Source organism: Sorex fumeus, unplaced genomic scaffold (genome assembly GCF_029834395.1).
Source record: "Sorex fumeus unplaced genomic scaffold, SorFum_2.1 ptg000030l, whole genome shotgun sequence".
In the NCBI taxonomy this organism is placed as follows: domain Eukaryota; kingdom Metazoa; phylum Chordata; class Mammalia; order Eulipotyphla; family Soricidae; genus Sorex; species Sorex fumeus.
In genome coordinates this window covers 18,685,475-18,706,648 of record NW_026606087.1, presented here as the reverse complement: position 1 = coordinate 18,706,648, position 21,174 = coordinate 18,685,475, and the positions used below count along the sequence as shown (strand labels likewise).

General features: G+C 49.7%; 1 protein-coding gene across 2 annotated transcripts; it reads left to right on the top strand.

Annotated features, from left to right (window-relative positions):
• The first annotated feature begins 1,749 nt into the window (after positions 1 to 1,749).
• KCNE3 (potassium voltage-gated channel subfamily E regulatory subunit 3) lies at positions 1,750 to 15,417 on the top strand. 2 transcript variants are annotated; one of them, XM_056116213.1, is made up of 2 exons: positions 1,750 to 1,830; positions 15,051 to 15,417. In XM_056116213.1, exon 2 carries the CDS (start codon positions 15,076 to 15,078, stop codon positions 15,379 to 15,381), a length of 306 nt encoding a protein of 101 aa, XP_055972188.1. In that variant the 5' UTR covers positions 1,750 to 1,830; positions 15,051 to 15,075; the 3' UTR covers positions 15,382 to 15,417. The 2 variants fall into 2 exon arrangements, with proteins under 2 accessions (XP_055972188.1, XP_055972189.1); XM_056116214.1 differs by lacking the exon at positions 1,750 to 1,830 and adding an exon at positions 7,608 to 7,655.
• The last annotated feature ends 5,757 nt before the right edge of the window (positions 15,418 to 21,174 follow it).

Below are 21,174 nucleotides of genomic sequence, written 5' to 3'. Positions count from 1 at the left end.
GCTGCTGCAGAAGTGAGTTCCTTGTCAGCAAAGGCAAGTAGGAAGATCCAGACAATCTCAGGTCAAAAAAGAATTACAGGGGCCAAGTGATAGTACAGTGGGTAGGGTTTTTTACCTTGCATGGGGTCACCCGGGCTCAATCCCTGGCATCCCATATGGTCCCCTGAGCACCACCAAGAGTGACCCTAAGTACTGCCGGGTGTGGTCCCCACCCCCCAAAAAAATTTAAAAAAATAATAACAGGGGATTCTGAGGAACTGTATTTTACAAGCTAACTTGAAGGCCCTTCTCGCATAGTTTCTGTCCCCAAATGATTCTAGAGCTCTAGAATCTAATACTACCTTGCACTCTAGCACTGTCCTCCTGTTGTTCATCGATTTGCTCGAGTGGGCACTAGTTTCGTCTCCATTGTGAGACTTGTTACTGTTTTTGACATATTGAATATGCCACGGGGAGCTTGCCAGGTTCTGCTGTGCAGGCGGGATACTCTCAGTAGCTTGCCGGGCTCTCTGAGAGGGACGGAGGAATCGAACCTGTGCCGGCTTCGTGCAAGGAAAATGCCCTACCAGCTGTGAGAAAACATTGTTTTGAAAGAGTTCACATTGTGGTATATGAGATGAGTAAATAGCTCTTTCCTGATGGGTGGTAGAGCAGATGTGAGGCTGGGGGCCAGATGTGCCGTGACGCCTACTTCAGCCAAGGCTGTTTCCTCAGGCTGAGTTCAAGAACTGTCATTTGGGTGGGTGGGGTGGGGGAAGTAGGATGGGGGTGGGGAAAGAAGTGCTTATTTCTTGGCTCCCTTCCAAATCTCCTGAATCAAAGCCTCTGGAGTGGAACCCCAAGCCTACATTACTAAACAGGCTCCCAGGTGATTCTGAGGGAGTCTGACATCTGAGACCCTTCGGTTGCTTCAGAGTGGCGTCCCTGCAGCTGGTCTGCAGATGCTGGGTTTACACCATCAACCACAGAAGGAAGTCACATGATTTGTTAAGCTTTAGCGATTCTGCACAGCATTGGTCCCAGTGTGTGTGTGTGTGTGTGTGTGTGTGTGTGTGTGTGTGTGAGAGAGAGAGCCCAGGGGAGGCTGTTCTCCACTAGAGTCCACTCCCCTGCCCCCCAGGTCCTTATTCCCCACCTGTCTGGTGCTCCTTTCCTCTGCATCCTGCAGTGCCAACAACAGCCAGAAAGTTCTTGGGGGTTCTGAGACAGGCAGCAGTGAGATGTGCTTAGACAACCCCCTCCTAGCGCGCCCCTCCTACCCCCCCCCCCCCCCCCCCCCACTGTCTGGGCGACTGAGCAGCTGTTGAGATTTGGAGGGAGGAGGTCTGGATTCTGGTTAAGGACTCAGAATCCCTGAGGAGGACTCTGAGCTGATGGGTAAGCCCCTTCCCTAAAGCGGGCCCCACGCGCTCAGCTTGGAAGAGTGGGTTTACAATCGGGGCATTCCTCCCGAGACCGTCCAGCTTGACTGGTCTGGACTCGTCTGACCCTAACATCACGCTGTAACTGATGCATGGGGGACTCGGGACCCCACCCCCCAAGAGGTGAGGTTTGGTGAGCCCAATTGATCCACCGGCGCGCCCGATTGATCCGCCAGCGCGCGGGCGGGGCGCGGCAGGCTCCAGAGTCCGGGGGAGGCGCGGGCGGCGGGGACGGAAGAGTCAAGTCGGCGGCTGGAGGCTTGTCGGGGGCGGAGGAGCCGTGGGTGTGCTGGGGGCGTGGAGACGCCGGGGAGGGAGCGGCCGGCCCGGCGCGGTCTGGGCGCAGAGCCCGCGGCGGGGTTGGCGGGGTCGCCGCGAGCCAGGGGCGCCGCTCGGAGCCCGGCCGCAGGTAAGGGGAGCTGCAGGAGCGCTGGGCTGGGAGCCGGGAGCTTCGCGCCTCCCGGGGACCGTGCAGGGGGGATCCCGATCCTAGGCCGACCCTCTGCTGGGCTGAGCCGGAGGGAGGCGGGAATCTTTGGGTACTGTGCCGCTCTTCCCGGGTTCCAGGTCCCAGATGTGCTCCGGGGGTCTCCCGGGCACAGATGCGCGGCTCTGAGGCTCTGTCCCGCCGTTGCTCTGCGGATCTACCCGCGCGCACATGCGGGGCGCAGGAGCCGAGCGCGGGGGCCGTGGGAACCCCGCCGCCGACTCGCCTGCTGGGACCCCTTCCCCGGCAGAGCATGCGGACTCCCAAAGGCTCGGAAGAGACACGCCAGGGCCAGGTGGAGAGATGGTGTCAACCTGGCCCCACCGCCCCCGACGGGGTTTCCCCCAGCTAGCGTCACGGTTCCCTGTAAAACGGGCTTCCTGGTCGGACTGTGTCTCACGTGGAATATGAGTGAACAGGAGTCCGGAGCCCCGGGTCCACAGTCTGGGATGCAGATGAGCAGATCCCTGGGGAGGTCCAAGGAGCTTCGCTTCTTCCACCCTCCCCTGAACAAGTTGCATTTGGAGAAACTGAGGCTTAGAGGGGTCGTGGCCAGACCAGGTCACAACAGGGACTAAACAGAAGAACCCAAGTCTCCTCATCCCTAGCCCCGGACTCCCTCCCCACAAAAGTGCCCTGTAAATGGGCTCTGTTGTCCTCAGAGGCTCCCAGTGGGTCAACCCCAGGCTGGGCAGGCAACTGCATTCCCAGATTTCATCTCTGCCTGAGGACTAGCCAATCAGCACCTCTGACCCTTCCTTTTTCCGTGCTTCTCAAAATAAACTTTTTGCTTTTTGCTTTTTGTTTTTGAGCCACTCCTGGAGTTGCTCCTGGCTCAGCACTTAAGGATCATTCCTAGCAGTGCTCAGGGGACCTTATGGGATGCCCAAAATCAAACTCAGGTCACCCATGTGTAAGACAAGTATCTTACCCTCTGTACTCTCCAGCCCCTCAAAATATATTTCTGTTCACAAACTCAAAATGTATTTAGAGGGGGCAGAGCGATAGCTGAATGGGCTGAGCTCAGGCTTTGCATGCAGGAGTTCTGTGTTAAATCCCCAACACCGCATGGTCCTCAGGACAGCTCCCAAGCACTTGCAGTGACCCCTGAGCACTGAAGGGAGTGACTCCCCCCCAAAAGCCAAACAAAAAAAGCCTTAGAGGGAGGAGAGAGGGAGGTAAGATGAGGAATTTTATTTACTGATGGAGAAGAGGCACAGTCTGGAGAAATGATTTAACAGCCTCATGGTGGTGGGGGTGGGGGTGGGCCAAATAGTCACAGATGTCTTGGTTCCCACCCTGGCAAGCTTTTCGCTACCAGACCATAGAATGGTCCCCCTAATGGCAAGAGAATGTGATCGAGAGAGGAGGCGAATGAGTTAGGCTTCTGAAGGAGCTAACCATTTCTTTCTGTTGGGCCATATCTGGCCATGCTCCGGGCTTACTTCATAGCTCACTCCTAGCAGGCTCGGGAGACCACGGGGGATGCTGGAGATGGAACATGGGTCTGCTGTGTACAAGGCGGGCAACTTTACTGTTGTGCTATTACTCTGGTCCAGGAGCTGTTTCTTCTTTTTTTTTTTTCTTTTTGGGTCACACCTGGTGATGCTCAGGGGTTACTCCAGGCTTATGCACTCAAAAATTACTCCTGGCGGTGCTCAGGGAACCATATGGGATGCTGGGAATCGAACCCGGGTCGGCCATGTGCAAGGCAAACGCCCTACCCGCTGTGCTATCACTCCAGCCCCACTAACTGTTTCTTAAAACCAAGAATAGCAAGAACCAGCCTGGGGAGATCGCTCAAGTGATGGGGCCTGGGCCCAGCAATTGCAAGGCCCTGAGTTCAAATCTCAGCACCTCCTGGGCCCGTCAGACCCCACCACTGGATGGTTCCCAGCACCGAGAACCACCAGGTGTGACCTGGTGGCACAAGCTCTGCTGGCTGTGGCCCCTAGTAAGCAAACAAACAAGAAGCTGCCGCTCCCACCAAGTGGGCACAGGGATGGAGTCAGTTCTGAGGGTGAAGGGGGGCCAAGAAAGGGAGGGAACTGCCTCACCAACACCACTTATGTTTGCCAACGCTATGCCTTTCCGAAAGCCCCTCCCGTCTTTGGTTTCCACCAGCTCTCAGATGAGATTGGAAAGCATCAACCTCCACCTCCTAGGGGCTCTGTAGGGGGAAAGAAACGCTACACGCAGGGCCCACGAAGTGAGCCTAAGGCCAAGGGGACGTGTGGAGAAGCACTCTGGAGGCCAGCACACTGGCGGAAGAGCTGGGCGTGGGACTGGCTGGAGAGCCTGGCCACACCCTGGGGAGGTACACAGGGGAGGGATAAAGGTAAAGGTAAAGGCCCTCCTGTTGATCATCAATGTGCTCAAGCGGGCCCAGTAACGTCTCCGTTGGAGATTTTGTTGTTACTGTGTCTGGCATATCGAATACGCCACGGGGAGCTTGCCAGGCTCTGCCGTGTGGGCGGGATACTCTCCGAGAGGGGTGGAGGAATCGAACTCGGGTTGGCCATGTTGGCTACGTGCAGGGCAAACGCCCTACCGCTGTGCTGTCGCTCCAGCCACTGCTGCCGTTTGGGGGCGGGCAGTGTCTGTGCTTTACAGTAAATGGGGTTCAAGGTGCAGGGAACGTCTGGGCTTTCAGAAAAGCCTTGGCATACTTTGTCCCCTGACTCACCTCCCCATTGGATGGAGGAGGCTACTTGCCTCTCAGCCTCCCCACCCCTGGCCCCATAAAGCCTGTTTTGTCTGTCCATGGACTTGCCTTTTAGGCCTCCATAACTGTGTGCGAGAACCAGTGGGTGCTGGGGCAGGATGGATGGTCTAGTAAGAAGAGGCAGAGACATGGTATTCCAGAGTCTGTACATGGGGCCCCAGGTCCAGAAAGGTGCAGGAGCCACAGGTTTCTGTTCCCAAAGCCCGGGGACAGGGCTGATTCCTCCAGATATGCAGTTCATATAGAGGTCCACAGGTCCCCAAGCAGGGTTCTCACAGGGCTTTGTGTGAATCCACTCAGAGGCAGACAAGAGGGAAAGACCAAGTGGTTAGCGAGTGGGGAAGGGAGTGTCTCAGGAAAAGGCAGAGGTGACGTTGGTGCTCTAGTACAGTGGAGCTATAGTACAGTGATAGGGCGTTTGCTTTGCACATGGCCAACCTGGGTTCAATCCCCAGCATCCCATATGTTGCCCTGAGCACTGCCAGGAGTAATTCCTGAGTGCAGAGCTAGCAATAACCCCAAGCATTGTCAGGTGTGACCTAAAAGCAAAAAAAGAGAAAAAAAGCCATTGGAGCTGGGTTTTGTAGGATGAATAGGAGTTTGCCAGGCAGCTACAAAGAGGACAACAGTCTGTGAGCAGGGAAAGAGTTGCAACAGAGGCAGAAGCTCTGTGGCAGAGCAGCAGAGGGAGGATGGTGGACTGGAACTCAGGCTCACACTGGGAACAGCTGCAGGGGGACGGGGCCAGAGGTGGAGTCACATCCACAGGGCAGAGGGAAGCACTCCTAGGACTATCTCTGGGATTCCCCACTGCTTTAGGTGGCTTCTTCCCTGGCCTCTCTTTGTATTATCCCAGCCCCTGAGACACCTCCTCTGAAGGGCTGACAGGATGAGAAATGTTCAGGAACCAAGAGAGTTCAGAAATGCCTCTAGCACAACCTCTGAGCTCCAGTCCTGCCCTGAGACCACGCCGCAGGCTTCTGCCCCAAGGGAGGGTCCACAAGTGGTCAAGTCGAGAACATTCCAGGCAGCTTGGTACTGTGACGGAAGCACTACAAGTGGAGTATGTGCCCCACCGGGTCAGTGGGTTAGAAGTAGTTCTGGGGTACAAAGGGCCTTTGGAGAGAAAACTGAAGAGAAATAGAGGCTTCCCAGCTCTTCTCACAGGATTCTTGGGTGAGACTCAAGGGCAGGAAGAAACAGTAAAAATGGAATTAGAGAAGATGACTCCTCTCAGAAAGCGAGTACTTGGATGCAGTGATGTGTGGGAAGGGGCCGTAGTAGTGGGACAAGCGCCTTAGCTGTGCCCCAAAAGACTTAGACTTGGGGCTAAAATGATAGTACAGTGGGTAGGATGTTTGCCCTGTGTGTGGCTGACCTGGGTTCAATCTCCAGCATCCCATAGGATCCCCCAAGCACTACTAGGAGTAAATTCTGAGTGTAGAATCAGGAGTAATCCCTGAGCATTGCCGTGTCCCTCTCACCCCCCCAAAAAGCCTCTCAGCTGAACTCTGATTTCTTAAATCTTCATTTCTTAGAAACTCTTACTTCTTTTTTTTTTTGATTGCCAAGTTAACTACTTTTTTTTTATTAATTTATTTTAAATTTTCATTAGTGAAACACCATGAGGTACAGTTGTAGACTTACAAATTTTTGTGCTTGGGTTTCAATTATACAAAGATCAAATACCCATCCCTCCACCAGTGCCCATTTTCCACCACCATAGATCCCAGTATCCCTCCCACTGCCATCCCCCCCATCCCACCCTACCTCTGTGGCAGGGCATTCCCCTCTGTTCTCTCTCTCCTTTTGGGTGTTGTGGTTTGCAAAAGAAACACTGAGTGGCAATCATGTTTGGTCTATAGTCTACTTTCAGCATGCTTCCCCCATCCTGGGAGGAACCTCCCAACACCTTTATTTGGTGTTCCCCTCTTTATCTGAGCTCCCTTTTCCCCTAGCATGTGTGGTTGGCCTCCAAGCCATGGAGCAAAACTCCTGGTCCTAATCTCGACCACTCTTGGGTGTTAGTCTCCTATTTTGTTACTTTATGTTCCCCAGATGAATGCAATCTTTCTATGTCTATCCCTTTCTTTCTGACTCATTTGGCTTAACATGATACTTTCCATGTAGTACCACTTGTATGTAAATTTCATGACTTCATCTTTTCTAACAGCTACATAGTACTCCATTGTGGAGATGTACGAAAGTTTCTTTAACCAGTCATCTGTTCTTGGGCACTCTGGTATTTTCCAGATTCTGGCTATTGTAAAGAGTGCTGCAATGAACAAACAAGTGCAGATGTCACTTTGACTATACATTTTTCCCTCTCTGGTATATATTCCCAGGAGTGGTATTGCTGGGGCAAGTGGGAGCTCAATTTCTAATTTTTTGAGAATCATCCATACTGTTTTCCAAAAGGGCTGAACCAGTCGGCATTCCCACCAGCAGTGAAGGAGTGTCCCTTTCTCGCCACATCCGCGCCAACACAGGTTGCTTTTGTTCTTTTGGATGTGAGCCAGTCTCTATGGTGTGAAATGATATTTCATTGTTGTTTTGATCTGCATCTCCCTGATGATTAATGATGTAGAGCATTTTCTCATGTGCCTTTTAGCCATTCGGATTTCTTTGAGAAAGTTTCTGTTCATTTCGTCACCCCATTTTTTGATGAGGTTGGATGTTTTCTTCTAGTGGTGAAACTCTCATTTCTTAACTCTCATTTCTTAGGTCACCTTGGACTAGCCACATCCTCAGTTTCTCCATCTACAAAATGCACAGTTGGGCCTAGCATCAATATGTGAAAAAAAAAAATCTTTGAAGTTCCTTCCTGGGTGTGACCAGGCACGAGTCCCCTTCCTTCCTTGTCTCCTGTCTCAAGACAAGTCCCCTTCTGGGCCCGAGCTCTGTCTCTCTCATCCCACGAGCTTCAGAGTCAGCAAGGACTCGCGAGCCGGAAGCACCAGGACTCAGAGGAACAGTCTCCAGTCTTGCTTCTGTCACCCCCTAACTTCGGAGCCAGAAGCAGGTGAGAGACAGATCCCCTGTCCATTCCTTTCCCATATCAGCCCCCGCTGACCCTCAAGAGACCCCTTCCAACCCGACCTTCACGTCACTCACACCAGCACCTGAACCCACCACACTCTGGCGACTTTGCTTCTGCCATCAGTACCCCATCATGTGGGCTAACAGATTAACTGCCTCTGAGCCTTTGCCCCTCTCACTGACCTCTGCCTCAGAGCTCATCCTGTCCCCTTCACTGTCCCCTGCCTCCACTCGCTGGACAGAGCCTGTGTGCTTCTGTGCTTCTGGCGGGTGAGTGAGAAGAGGAAAAGGGAATAGGTACGCTGGTCTGGTCCCGGGTGCTTCTAGGCGAGTGCATTAGGGTAATTTCATACCCGGGGTTAAAAAGCAGCTGGCTTGTGAGAGGGAAAGTCTGCAATTTAGTTGTTATTTTGGTTTGGTTTGGTTTGGTTTGGTGTGAGGCCACACTTGGTGATACTCAGAGCCCACTCTTTTTTTTTAAGTTAGATATCTATTTATTATTATTATTAATTTTAATTTTTATTCATGAAACACCATGAGATATAATTGTAGACTTACAAATTTTTGTGATTGGGTTTCAGTTATACAATGATCGAGTACCCATCCCTCCACCAGTGCCCATTTCCCACCACCACAAGTCCCAGTATCCCTCCCACCCCCCATCCCCCCATCCCACCCTGCCTCTGTTGCAGGGTATTCCCTTTTGTTCTCTCTCTCCTATTGGGTGTTGTGGTTTGCAAAAGAGGAAATGAGTGGCAATCATGTTCAGTCTATAGTCTACTTTCAGCATGCTTCTCCCATCCTGGGAGGATCCTCCCGACACCCTTTATTTGGTGCTCCCTTCTCTATCTGAGCTGCCTTTTCCCCTAACGTGTGCAGCTGGCCTCCAAGCCATGGAATAAACCTCCTGGTACTTATCTCAGCTGTTCTTGGGAGTTAGTCTCCTATCTTGTTACTTTATGTTCCCCAAATGAATGCAATCTTTCTATGTCTGTCCCTTTCTTTCTGACTCATTTCGCTTAGCCTGATACTTTCCATGATAGTACCACTTGTATGTAAATTTCATGACTTCATCTTTTCAGAGCCCACTATTGACTCTGAACTCAGGGATGACTGTTGGTGGTGCTTGGGGACCCTTATCTGGCACTGGGGGCAAACTGGGTCAGACCCATGCAAAACAAGTGTGTCTCCCAGCTGTCCTGTCTCTCAGGGTCAAGTGTATAAACTTTACCATCTTGTTATTTGAGGGGCTCTTGAAAGTGACCCCACTCACCCCACCTCCACCCACTAGCCCACCCAGTCTCTTACAGATTCATGATTTTTGTGGTCAGTGCCTCACAGGATGGAAGGGGCTTCCTGGAACCTGGCAAGATGACAGTTGCATCATTTCATCGACAGAGTCGGAAGCCGGGGTGCAGAACAGGGAAGTCACATGTGCCAAGTCACAGGAGTGGCCACAAAGCCCAGATAGCTCCATGGTTTCCATATCCTTCCTGCGAGCAGAAGGGAACTCTGCAGGTCCTCCCAGCTTTGGAGCTTCTAAAGGCAGAGTGGGTCCGTCTGTGGCATGACTGGTACCAGGTTCAGCCCTATTTTCTTCTTCTACAACAAAGCTATGTGACAAGACTGTTGAGCTGGCTGTGTTTCCATTCAGCCTGTCCCAGCATATCCATCGGGAACATCATTTGTTCCCGTGTGACATGTCCACTAACTGCTGCTCCCCATTGCCGTTAGGTTATTCCCTGGACCCCAGACCCTTTCAACTTTTAGAGGCTCCCACTAAGCCCCCCAAGTCATTGGGCAAGGAAGTCCTGCAAACCAAACGCTTGGGTCCTGAGCAGGTGTCCATACCTTCACCTGCACTTTCTCAGGAAGTCTCCACGTGAGGCATGTGGGCCTGAGTCAGGGGACAGCCACCGGATGTTTCTTGGTCATAGCACGTGTGGTTCTTATAACTGTAACTCAAGGCTGGCCTGACTCAGTTGCCATGGGAGTGGGGTGGGTTTGGACTTCATGACTGTACAACCCTTAGCACCTGCCCTCAGGAGAGCGGCCTAGTTCCCAGGTCCTGACTTCAGGAAAGCCATCCAGTGTCTGGGGTTTTCTGTGCATCTGGTACCTTCCTTCCCTCTCTCCACCCCCAGCTTTCTGGTATGAGTCTTCTTTGTTCCCTAAGTCCATCTTAAGAGACCTCCCCTCTCCCACCACCTGTCCCCTCTGCCCCAGCAGGTGTGTTCAGAGACATCCTGAAGAGGCTGAGGGATGGGGGCCGGAATGATAGAACAACAGGGAGGGCATTTGCCTTGCACATGCCCAACCCGGGTTTGATTCCTGGCATCCCATATGGACCCCCAAGTACCACCAGGAGTGATTCCTGAGTGCATGAACCAGGAGTAACCCCTGAGCATCTTCGGGTATGACCCCACTGTGTCACTGTATCACTGTCATCCTGTTGTTCATCGATTTACTCGAACGGACACCAGTAATGTCTCCATTCATCACAGCCCTGAGATTTTAGCAACCTCTCCTTACTCGTCCATCCCAATGCTGCTGTACTGGAGGCTCTTTCAGAGTCAGGGGAATGAGACCCGTTATTGTTACTGTTTTTGGAATATTGAATAAGCTACAGGTAGCTTGCCAGATCCCAACACCTTTAATTTTTTTTTTGCTTTTTGGGTCACACCTGGCGATGCACAGGGAAAACTCCTGGCTCTGCCCTCAGGAATTACTCCTGGCAGTGTTTGAGGGACCATAGGGGATGCTGGGAATCAAACCCGGGTCAGCTGCATGCAAGGCAAACACCCTACCCGCTGTGCTATCACTCCAGCCCCACCTTTAAAAATATGTATAATTTTTTGCTTTATGGGTCACACCCAGTGATGCACGGGGGTTACTCCTGGCTCATGCACTCAGGAATCACTCCTGAAGGTGTTCGGGGGACCATATGGGATGCTGGGGATCGAACCCAGGTCGGCTGCATGCAGGGCAAACACCCTATCCACTGTGCTATCGCTCCAGCCCCTAAAAATATTTTAAATGAATAATAATAAATAATAAATGAAAGAAAGAAATAAGAAAGAAAGAAAGAAAGAAAGAAAGAAAAAAAGAAAGAAAGAAAGAAAGCAAGCAAGCAAGCACACTCAATTCTGGGCAGCCAGGGCCATGGTCAGACATCGTCTCCTAGTCTCTCCCTTAAAAATTAAATTAAATTAAATTAAATTAAAAATACAACAGGGCTGGAAACATAGCACGTAAAGGTTACATAGCAACAGGGCTGGAAACATAGCACATAGCACATAGCACATAGCACAGGCTTTGTGTGCAGAAGGCCCCGCTTCAATCCCTGACACTGCATGGTCCCCCACACTGCTGGGGATGCCCCTACACAAACCAAAAAACCACAGCATGAAATTTACACCCATAACCACTCTAAAGCCACAAGTCAATAATACTCTTATGAAATTCTCATTTTGTGCAGCAGATTTCTAGAACTTTCTCATCTTGCAAATCTGAGACTCTAGTACTAAATGAACGGACTCCAGGTGATCAGGAGACTGGGGCCCAAACAGGGTAGGGAAGTGAACGTCCTCTGAGTGGCCTTACTCTGACTTTTACACCATCTGTCCTCTCCCTGTGAAACTGGGGCCCTCCCTCCCTCACCCCTCTCTTCCTCTCAACCTCCCCTGACATCTCACATCTGCCCCTGTTGCTCACTTTGGTGTCCCACTGGCTCAGCTCTGGACTCAGCATCTTGCACTGGAACTATTCTAAGGCCCTTATTGCTGGGCTTCCAGCGTCCATGCTTTGTTTCGTTTGTGATACCGGGAGGTAAATTCAGGTCGTCATAAGTGCAGAGTGAGCTACATCCAGATCTCAATTTTCACACCTTTTCCCCGGCTATAGGATGGTTTTCCAACTCTGCCTTCCTGCCATTTCCTCCACCCCATAGCCTCTCTTCCCCTCCAATAATCATCCTCCTCTTCTTTGCCTTCCTTCTGTTCATGTCCACAGTAAATGTTTTTCTTCTTCTCATACCCTGCTCACCTGTACACAAGGCTTCCTCTACTTCCTGAAAGCCGTTCAGCCCAATGTCTTTATCTCTGTGAGCATTCTCTGTGCCTTGATCGGATTCAGTTTTCTTTCTTGAGGCTCCAGTAACTACTAGCTTGTTCCTTGTTGAAGAGATGGCAGTGTGCCTCTTGAGAGAGGGACAGGGCTTGGACCCTGAGCAGAGTGGGTCTTCTTAAATGAATCTGCTTGAATGATTAGTTAACCTTGTCTCTCTCTCTCTCTCTTTCTCTCCCTTCCTTCCTTCCTTCCTTCCTTCCTTCCTTCCTTCCTTCCTTCCTCTCTCTTTCTCTTCCTTCCTTCCTTCCTTCCTTCCTTCCTTCCTTCCTTCCTTCCTTCCTTCCTTCCTTCCTCCCTGTCTCCCTCCCTCCCCCTTCCTTCCTTCCTTCCTTCCTTCCTTCCTTCCTTCCTTCCTTCCTTCCTTCCTTCCTTCCTCCCTTTTTTATTAAGTCACCATAAGATAGTTGTTCATGATTGGATTTCAGTCATACGATGTTCTGACACCCAGTCCTTCACCAGTGCACATTTCCCACCATCAATGTTCCCAGTTTCTCTCCTTTTACCCACCCCCCTCCCCGTGGGCCTCTATGGTAGGTACTTTTCTTCTCTCTCTCTTTCCTTCATCTCTCTTTCCTTTGATACATTATAGTTCAATACAGGTATTGAAAGGTTATCATATATCTCCCTTTACTTACTTTCAGCACTCAGTTCTTGTCCACAGTGATCATTTCCAACCATCATTGTCATCATATTGGATTTTGGTCCCTTCTCTGTCCTAACTGGTCCCTCTTCCCCTCCCCCCTCCACATCTGTGGCAAGCTTCCAAACATGGATCAGTCCTCCTGGCCCTTATTTCTACTGTCCTTGGGTAATAGTCTCAACCTATGGTTATTTTTGTTGTTTTTTAATTGAGTCACTGTGATATACTGTGACTCAGTTAAATAGTTCTAAAGCTGTTTATGATTGGGTTTCAGTCATACAATGTTCCAGCACCCATTTCTTCACCAGTGTACATTTCCCACCACCAATGAATGACCCCAGTTTCCCTCTCTCATTCTGTGTTTTTTATATCCCACGATGAGTGCAATCATGCTATGTCTGTAGATCTCTGCTTAGCTGACTCTGAAGTTCATGGCACTGCTCCTGATTTCCATTGCTCCCTGCAGGGAGGAAGGAGATGTACATTTCTTTCCTGACAAGTGTAGTCATGAAAAAGAGCCCATGCCTTTTGGTTCTTCACTTGGGGAGCCCATGGATTCCTTCTCTCCATCTAGACTACGTTGTCTGGCGTCCCCTTCAGTCTTGAATGAAGTGTGGGGCATTTCTGAGTGACAGCTATGCCACTCGGTCTTCCCTTTCACGCTACATTCATAAAGCTTTTCATTTATCATAGTCCTAATCATCATCTTCCCCAGAAAGAGACCTTTGGGTTCATAGTCATGTTGTAACTTTGATTGGTTCACCTAGATAAAGGACAATGCTGACTCTTTGGATCTGGGAGTCACACCCAACAATGTTCAGGGGCTCCTCCACACTACAGGGTCACTCCCAGGGGTGCTCAGGGAGCCAGGCAGCTCTGGGGATCGAACCTGGGGCTCCCCATGCAAAGCCTGCACTCCAGCCTTTTTGAGTTATCTCTCCAGCTCCTAGAAAAGGATGGAGGAGGCAGTCAGTGAACAGAGTCTTTGGTCTCTGTTTAGTCCCCATGTCTTCTCTGAAGACTGTAAGGGAGAGAAGCCGCAGCCTGTCTTGGGGTCATCTCCTGGACCTGGAGGAGAGACTCCCCTTGTGAGTAGGGATATGTGGTCAGGGCTATGCTAATCAGAAACAAGAGGACAGCCACACTCTATCTGTGAAGGCTGGAGGACCGGGGATCAGGATGCAGAAACTTCTGGACTGTGCTGAGGGGTGGGGAGCCCTTGATGAAGCTTCTTGAGGGAAGTGAATGAGGTGTTTGCCTAGCAGGAATAATCAGGTTTTTCAGAGAGGAGCAGGCAAGGTGGCCTCCAGCTGTTCTCATACATTATAGATTAAAGATCTCTGGGAAGAAGGAAGAAGGACATTTGTCATCGTTGATGGTGTATGAAGTGCCCTGTGCCACTGCATTGGAAGGTGGGACGGTCGTGGTGTTGGAGTGGCTTCTTGTATGCTCTTGGGGGCAAGTCAAAGCTTCTTTCCATGCTCCCTCAAGACTAGTCCTTTTCTCAAATATTTGCAGTGGGTCAAGACCCCTACCCCACGTTTCTCTGCCACATTTCCAATAACATTTTCCCTAAATAGATAAGAATTTCTGAAGTGGTTGGGGTCTAGGGTAATGGGGTCTAGGGTAACAGAGAGGCCAAATTCTCCAGTCTCTTGGTAGAACGGAATCTAAGTCATTCTGACATCATCGAAATAGCATTTGGGGAGACATGAAAAATGAGCTTGCTGAAGGAGAGGGATGAGAAAACTCTTCTAAGTGTGCCACACAATGTGCTGAGAGCCAGCGCAGAAGCCAAAGGAGCTCTGAGCTGGCCACTGAAGGGCAGGACCCTGCCTTGGCTAACCTCAGAGTCTCCATGATTCTCTGCACGCCCGCTGAAAGGCATGAGAGCAGGTAATCCCCACAGCTCTTCCTGTCGGAACCTCAGAGATGTAGATAACAAAGGAAGGCGAGAAGGTTTACGATGGTTAAGGAAGGCTTTCTCTGTAGGTGTTAGTATCTGCTTCTTTTTTTGCAGGGGCAGGGTGAGGAGTTGGGCCAGATTAACTGTGCTCAGGGCTTCCTCCTGACTCTGCGCTCAGTGCTTACTCCTGTGGTGCTCAGTGTTACTCAGTAGTGCTCACTGCTAACGTCTGGTAGTACTCAAGGGATCAGATGCAATGCCAGGGATCGAACCCACCCAGGTCAGCCTCATGCAAGGCAAGTGCTTTACCCCCCATACTATCTCTCTGCCCTATTGAGCCCCTCTTAAGTGCTGCCATCAGCACCCACATACAGCAGTGAGATTCACATACATCACTGAAGTTTGGTGCAAAAAAAATAAAAGGAGATAGAATTGGAGAATCGGGACCTGGAGCAATAGTACATTGATAGGGCTGACACAGGTTCGATTCCCAGCATCCCATATGGTCCCCCGTGCATTGCCAGGACTAATTCTTGAGTGCAGAGCCAGGACTAACCCCTGTGCATCCCTGGGTGTGACCCCTCCCCCCCCCCCAAAAAAAAGGATTTACAATTGACCAGTGGTACTGGGATTTTGCCAGGGTCTGGATTAGTCACTGAAGCTGCAGATATTACAAGCCATCTCTTCTCTTTCCTGTCCATCAGGCTGCCTTTGTTTCTCCCTGCTGCCATGGGGACCACCAACGAAACGGAAAGCTGGTATGCGAAGCTGCACGATGTGCTGAAGGCCCTCAACTCCACCCTGCACAGCAACCTGCTCTGCCAACGGGACCCGGCAGCAGACAACCTGGTCAAGGAGCCCCAGGCCAGACAACCTGGCCGTGATGACAACTCCTACATGTATATTCTCTTTGTCATGTTCTTGTTTGCTGTCACGGTGGGCAGCCTCATCCTCGGGTACACCCGCTCTCGCAAAGTGGACAAGCGCAGTGACCCCTATCACGTGTACATCAAGAACCGAGTATCGATGATCTGATGTTCTGGGGCCTGGAATTGCCCGAGAGGGTGAGTCCTAAAGTCCTCCTCCCGCCTCCCGGACTCAGCCACCTACCACATCAGGACTCCGCGTTCATACCTGTAAGATCAGCCAGAAGCAGTGCCCAGGGAGACTTTGCTGGGGGGACAGGCACGGGTGCACCGGGCTTTGCAGATAAAGATTTTTTTTCCACCACAGATAGATTTTATAGCTAACAGGAGCCTCGTGAACAAATCAGGAGACTGCAACTGAAGATAATGACTGAAGACGGAACTCGCGGCCAACGGACTTGAGATTTGGGTTGGAGGATGGAAAATTGCAGCGGAGGGAAACAAAATGCAAAATGATCCGAGGACTCATGCTCTGAAATGTTCTCTTTGATGCCCAGGAGAAGCAGCGACAAGTCTCACCAATAGGCTGTTAGAGTTCTGTTCCTTCTCTTGGTTCACACATTATGATTTTCAATACATTTGACGTGTATGAATTGATCCCTCTGGAAGGGAAGCAGGGCCCATGCTGTTCTACACAGAGCCAGACTGGGCTCCGGCCTGCTGGTCTCCTAGACTAGAGCTTTCTAGAATTCCGTGTTCCCTGACCTGAACACCCATCTCCAGGGGTCCTCTTTATAAAAATGAATTCCAAGATCTCTTACTTTGGCAAATATTTCAAGAACATTTTACTCTGTTCATTCATCTCAGACCCCTTCTGAGGCCTTAGGAAGGAGTCATTTAAGTGTATGGTTTGCTTTACGTGACCGTACATGTGTTACTTGTATAATAAGGGGGAAATAACTTCAGCTTTGAAAAAACAAATAAAAATCAATGTTTATATGTTTCTTTACTTATTTTTAAAAAGAAATTTAGGGTTATTTTACCCTTTATAAGTTTTTTAAAAGTTAGATGACTTTACATTTTATTTTTTAATCCATTTTCTGCCATTGACGAAGTTGTTGATAACAGGGTTTAAAACATTCAGTGTTTAACTCCAAACCCAACCCTGTGGAACCATATTGGAGTGCCAGTGATTGAGCCTGGGTTGCCCTTGTGCAAGGCAAATGTTTTACCTGCTGTACTATCACTCCAGTCCCTACTGCATTGCCTGCCTGCCTTCCTTCCTTTCTTCCTTCCTTCCTTCCTTCTGTTTTATTTATTTATTTTTTTAATTAAATCACTGTGAGATACACAGAATAAAGTTGTTCATGATTGGGCTCCAGTCATACAATTTTCCAGCACCCATCTCTTCACCAGTATAGATTTCCCACCACCCATGTCCTCAGTTTCCCTCCCACCTGCCCCCACCCCGGCCTGTTGTGTGAATACTCAGTCTGTTGGAGGCACAGAGATTAGTCAGGTGAGAGGAATGTAGAAGCACGGAGGACCACAGCTCTCTCTGGCTCTGTGGCGAAGATGAGCTTTTTGTGATCTCTTTTAATTTGCTTTCCTATCATAAAAAGAATTCAGAAAAGCAGAAAAAAAATCATCAACAAAGGAATGTTGGGACACAGACTGAACGTATCTCACAAGGACACTAAAGCATACATTGTCTGCCATGTCCATGAAGCAAATGGCTACAATCTCGGGGGAGAAATGTGAGGTTGAGGCTATGCGCCTTCATAGGTCATGACCTCCTCACATCTGGGGTCTGGGATAAGCAGGAGAGCTATTTAGGAGGGCCGCTTTCCTGTGCTGCCAGGAGTTAATGTATGACCAAGGCAGATGTAGGAGGACATATTAACCCTTTCCAGATCAATCAGGCTCACAAGCTTCAGCTTGCCCGATTAATTCAAAGTAGGGTCCTGGTTCTGCTTCCTGCTTGCAGGGCAGCCTCCAAGGACTTGTCCTAATGATCTGTCTAGGCACCAACACTGCCCCTGAAGCTGCCTCTATGGCAGACACTTTTCTTCTCTCTCTTATTTTCCTTTCTGGCACTGTGGTTTGCAATACTGTTACTGAAAGAGTATTGTGCATATCATTTTACCCCTTTTCAGCACTCAGTTCTTGTCCAGAGTGATCATTTCCAACTATCATTGTTATACTGGTCCTTTCATAACTGCCCTCCCCTCCCACTTTGTGGCAAGCTTCCTTCTATGGCCCAATCCTCCCAGTCCTTGTTGCTACTGTCTTTGGGTATTATTTTCTTACTATTTTAAAACAAAATTTGGCAAATGCTTGCAATCTTTCTGTCTGTCCCTCTCCTCCTGGCTCATTTCACTCAGCATGATACTCTCCATGTCCATCAATTTATAAGGGAATTTCATGCCTTTAGTTTTCCTGGTGACTGCCTAGTATTCCATTGTGTAGATGTGCCACAGTTTATTTATCCAGTCATCTGATTGTGGGCACTCAGGTTGTTTCCAGATTCTGTCTGTTGTGAATAGTGCGGCAATGCACAGAGGAGTGCAGATGGCTTTCCTGATTTGGGCCACCAGAGTATATTTCCTAGTGTGTTTCTCGAATGGAGGGCATGAGCAGTTTGTGTTGAGCCCTGTGTACATACAAGCTGGGCCTTCTTCCCTCTTCAGAAGGGAAGGAGCCTTTAAGAAGTTCTGATGTCTGGGCAGACAACAGACTCAAATTTGCATAACCCATGGGACTCAAGAGATCACCCAACCCAAACTCACAAGTACAATATGAAATGCAATGGAATGTAGGTATGAACAGTCAGGTGAGAGGTGCTGGCAGGGTTTTGGGAAAGAGAGTACAGGGTTTTGGGAAAGAGAGTATACAGATTGAGTACATAGGAGTCAGAGAACTTGGACCCAGTCTCGACAGACCCAAATGAGCAGGGTGAATGAAGGGAGCGGGTGCAGGGAGACTGGGCCAGAAATAAGAAAAGAGAGGCTAAGAGGTGGCACAGTGGTTGGGGCATATTCCTGGCCATGCATCTGACCAGCACCATGTGGTTCCCTGAGCATGGCCAGTTTCAGTTCCCAGAAGCACCAGGGAAGCCCTGGGACCCCCAGCATTGCAGGGACCGGCCACACCACATTCTCAGGCCCTGAGCTGAAGAGCAGTGTGGTTTGCTGAGAATCTCTGATGGGGATCCTGAACCCATTGCTTGAGACCCCCCAGAGCCCTCTCCGTGGGAAGGCTCCCTTCACAAAACAACAATCTTTTCCTTAAAAATTGCAGAAACACAGAAGATAATACCACCAACAGCAAAGGGGGGGTTTCAGTACAGGAAGTACAGGGGCAAGGGAGACCCCAAGGAGACTCCAAAGGGACACAGTGCATTGCAACTTCTAAGTGAGAAAATCTGAACTCATGAAGCAGGGGCTTGGCACTCCGATATTAAATACAATTCAGGATTTGGAGATGGGATCGTCTCAACATTCTAATCGCCTGTGATGCAGTTATTGCCCTTGGTCCTTTGGGTCTTTCTTTATCCCTCCCCATCCCTACCCGGCTACTGACCCAGCAGGACCTATTGTCTGTGCTGCTTCTGCCCTCTGCTGGTCAGAGTCCAAACTTTGCCTTAATCCCTCAACACTGAACAATCAATAGTCACCCACTCCACAGATATTTATTGAGTGCGTATTATGTAATAAACATTTATCTGGGTGCACTTGTAACACACAAGAAAACAAAAAATATCAAAGGAATACACCTTAGTACTTAAGGATATTTATCACGTGCCAGGCAGTCGTTTAAGCATCTTATACATACTAACTCATGCAGCTTTTATTTACTTTATTTTTTTAATTGAATCACTGTGAGAAACAGTTTACAAAGTTGTTCATGATTGGGTTTCAGTCAAATAATGTTCCAAGACCCAATCCTTCACCAGTGCACATTTCCCACCACCAAAGTCCCCACCACTCCTCCCCCAGGTTTCCTTCTCTCTCTCTCTCTGTTTCTCTCTCACTCTCATTCTCTCTCTCTTTTGGGGGGTATTATGGTTTCATGCAGTTTTTAAAACTCACAATACATAGCTAGAGCCATAGTACAGTAAGGAGGGCTTTTGCTTGAACACGGCCAACCTGGGTTCCATCCCCGCTTCCCCCTGAACCTCACCAGAAGTGACCCCAGAGAAGAGCCAGGAGTAATCCATGAACACTTCCAGGTCTGTCTCACAAACACCGCCCCCCAAATGCAAAACAAATGCTCACAATAACCTGTTGAGTTCTTTATCATACCTTCCACAGAGCCAACACATTTCTCATCAAGTCCCAGTAGCTCCCTCAAGTTACTATCAGCTCCTGAACCCCAACCCCAGACAGTGGGGGATCTGAGAAGGCCCCTAAAATGAGTGGGGAAAAATGAATGGGAAATGTAGTGTGTTGAAGTTGAACGGAACCTATCTGGGTATTTACTGAGGAGGCACTTCCTGGGGCAAATTGTAGGGAGAGAACCAAATTGATTGGCCAAAAAAGAGGGAAAACTCTGTGTGTCTTGGGCCAGGGCGTCCCCAGCCCCAGACTCCCAGAAGCTGCCACCCAGGATGGGCTCAGGTCACACAGCAGAATGATGGCCCCAGAGAAAGGCTCCTAATTTTTCGGTGCCCATAGCTGTCAGCCATGTGGTTGTGTGGCCCCCTGGTAGGGGGCAGGGATGACAAGACAGTCACCCCTGAAAACTGCTGGTCCATAGACAAGGACAAGACCACAAATTCCTGCCAAGTCCAAGAAAAAATTGCCATAACCACTGGACACCCGGTCATCATCCTGGATTATTTAGGGACAGTGCTGCCTGCGACAGTGGGTGGTGAAACATCAACTTCGTTTGATACATACAGTATTTGAATTAAACACTGCTTTGCAAAAGTTCAGGAAGTTCTGTCATCAGGGCCAAAGAATGCCCTACAGTGGGTAGGGCATGTGCCTTGCATGTGGCCCCCCCTGGGTTTGATTCCCGGCATCCCAAATGGTCCCTGAGCATCATCGGGAGTAATTCCTGAGCACCCTCAGATGTGGACCAAAAACAAAACAAAGAAATTCTATTGATAGTGCTTTTGGGGGTGGGGGAGGGGAAGCTATTGCCCAGTTTATGGTTATTTTCTTTAGCATTAGGGGTATGTGTATGTGTGAGTGTGTGAGAGTGTGTGTGTGTGTGAGTGTGTGTGTGTGTGTGTGTGTGTGTGTGTGTGTTGCTGTGCCGGTGGTGGAACTCAGGACCTCACCTTTCAGAGCAAATGCTCTATGGCTGACCTAGATTCCTGACCACTGGCAATTTAAATGCTTAACTGTAGAACTTGATCTTATTTTTGACCGATTAATTTTGTTTTTGCTTTGGAATCATACTCAGTAGTGCTTAGGCTTATTCCTGGCTCTGTGCTCTGCGGGATTACCCCCCGTAGATACTCAGGGGATCACATGGAGTGTTGAGATTGAACCCAGGCTGGCTGTGTGCAAGTAAATGCTTTACTCATTGCGCTATCTCTCTGACCCCTAACTGTAGAATTCGACTTTTCTAATATTGGATTTAAAAATGAACACACCGAGTTAGAGACAGCTGAACTGGCAGGTGTGCATGCTTTGTGAGCAGTAGGCCTGGGTTGATCCCTGACCACACTGCAAGGTCCCCCCTGAGCACAGAACTAGAAGTAACTCCTAAGCACTGACAGGTATAACCCTGCCCCCCAAAAACCCATAAAAATAAAATGAATATGCAAAATAGTATTATCAATAAAGCCTGTTATTATTATTATCTTTGTGTCAAGCATTGAACCCAGGACCCCACGCGTACGAGACATGTGCTTCCCCTGCACCATAACCGTAGTCATACGTGACGCCTTTGGGGAGGAACTTGGGGATCCCTGCAGTGCCAGGAGGGCCATGCACTGGGCTGCAGCATG

Bases quoted from the DNA above. Each gene is read 5' to 3' on its own strand.
- KCNE3 (XM_056116213.1), top strand. From the start codon at position 15,076: ATGGGGACCACCAACGAAACGGAAAGCTGGTATGCGAAGCTGCACGAT.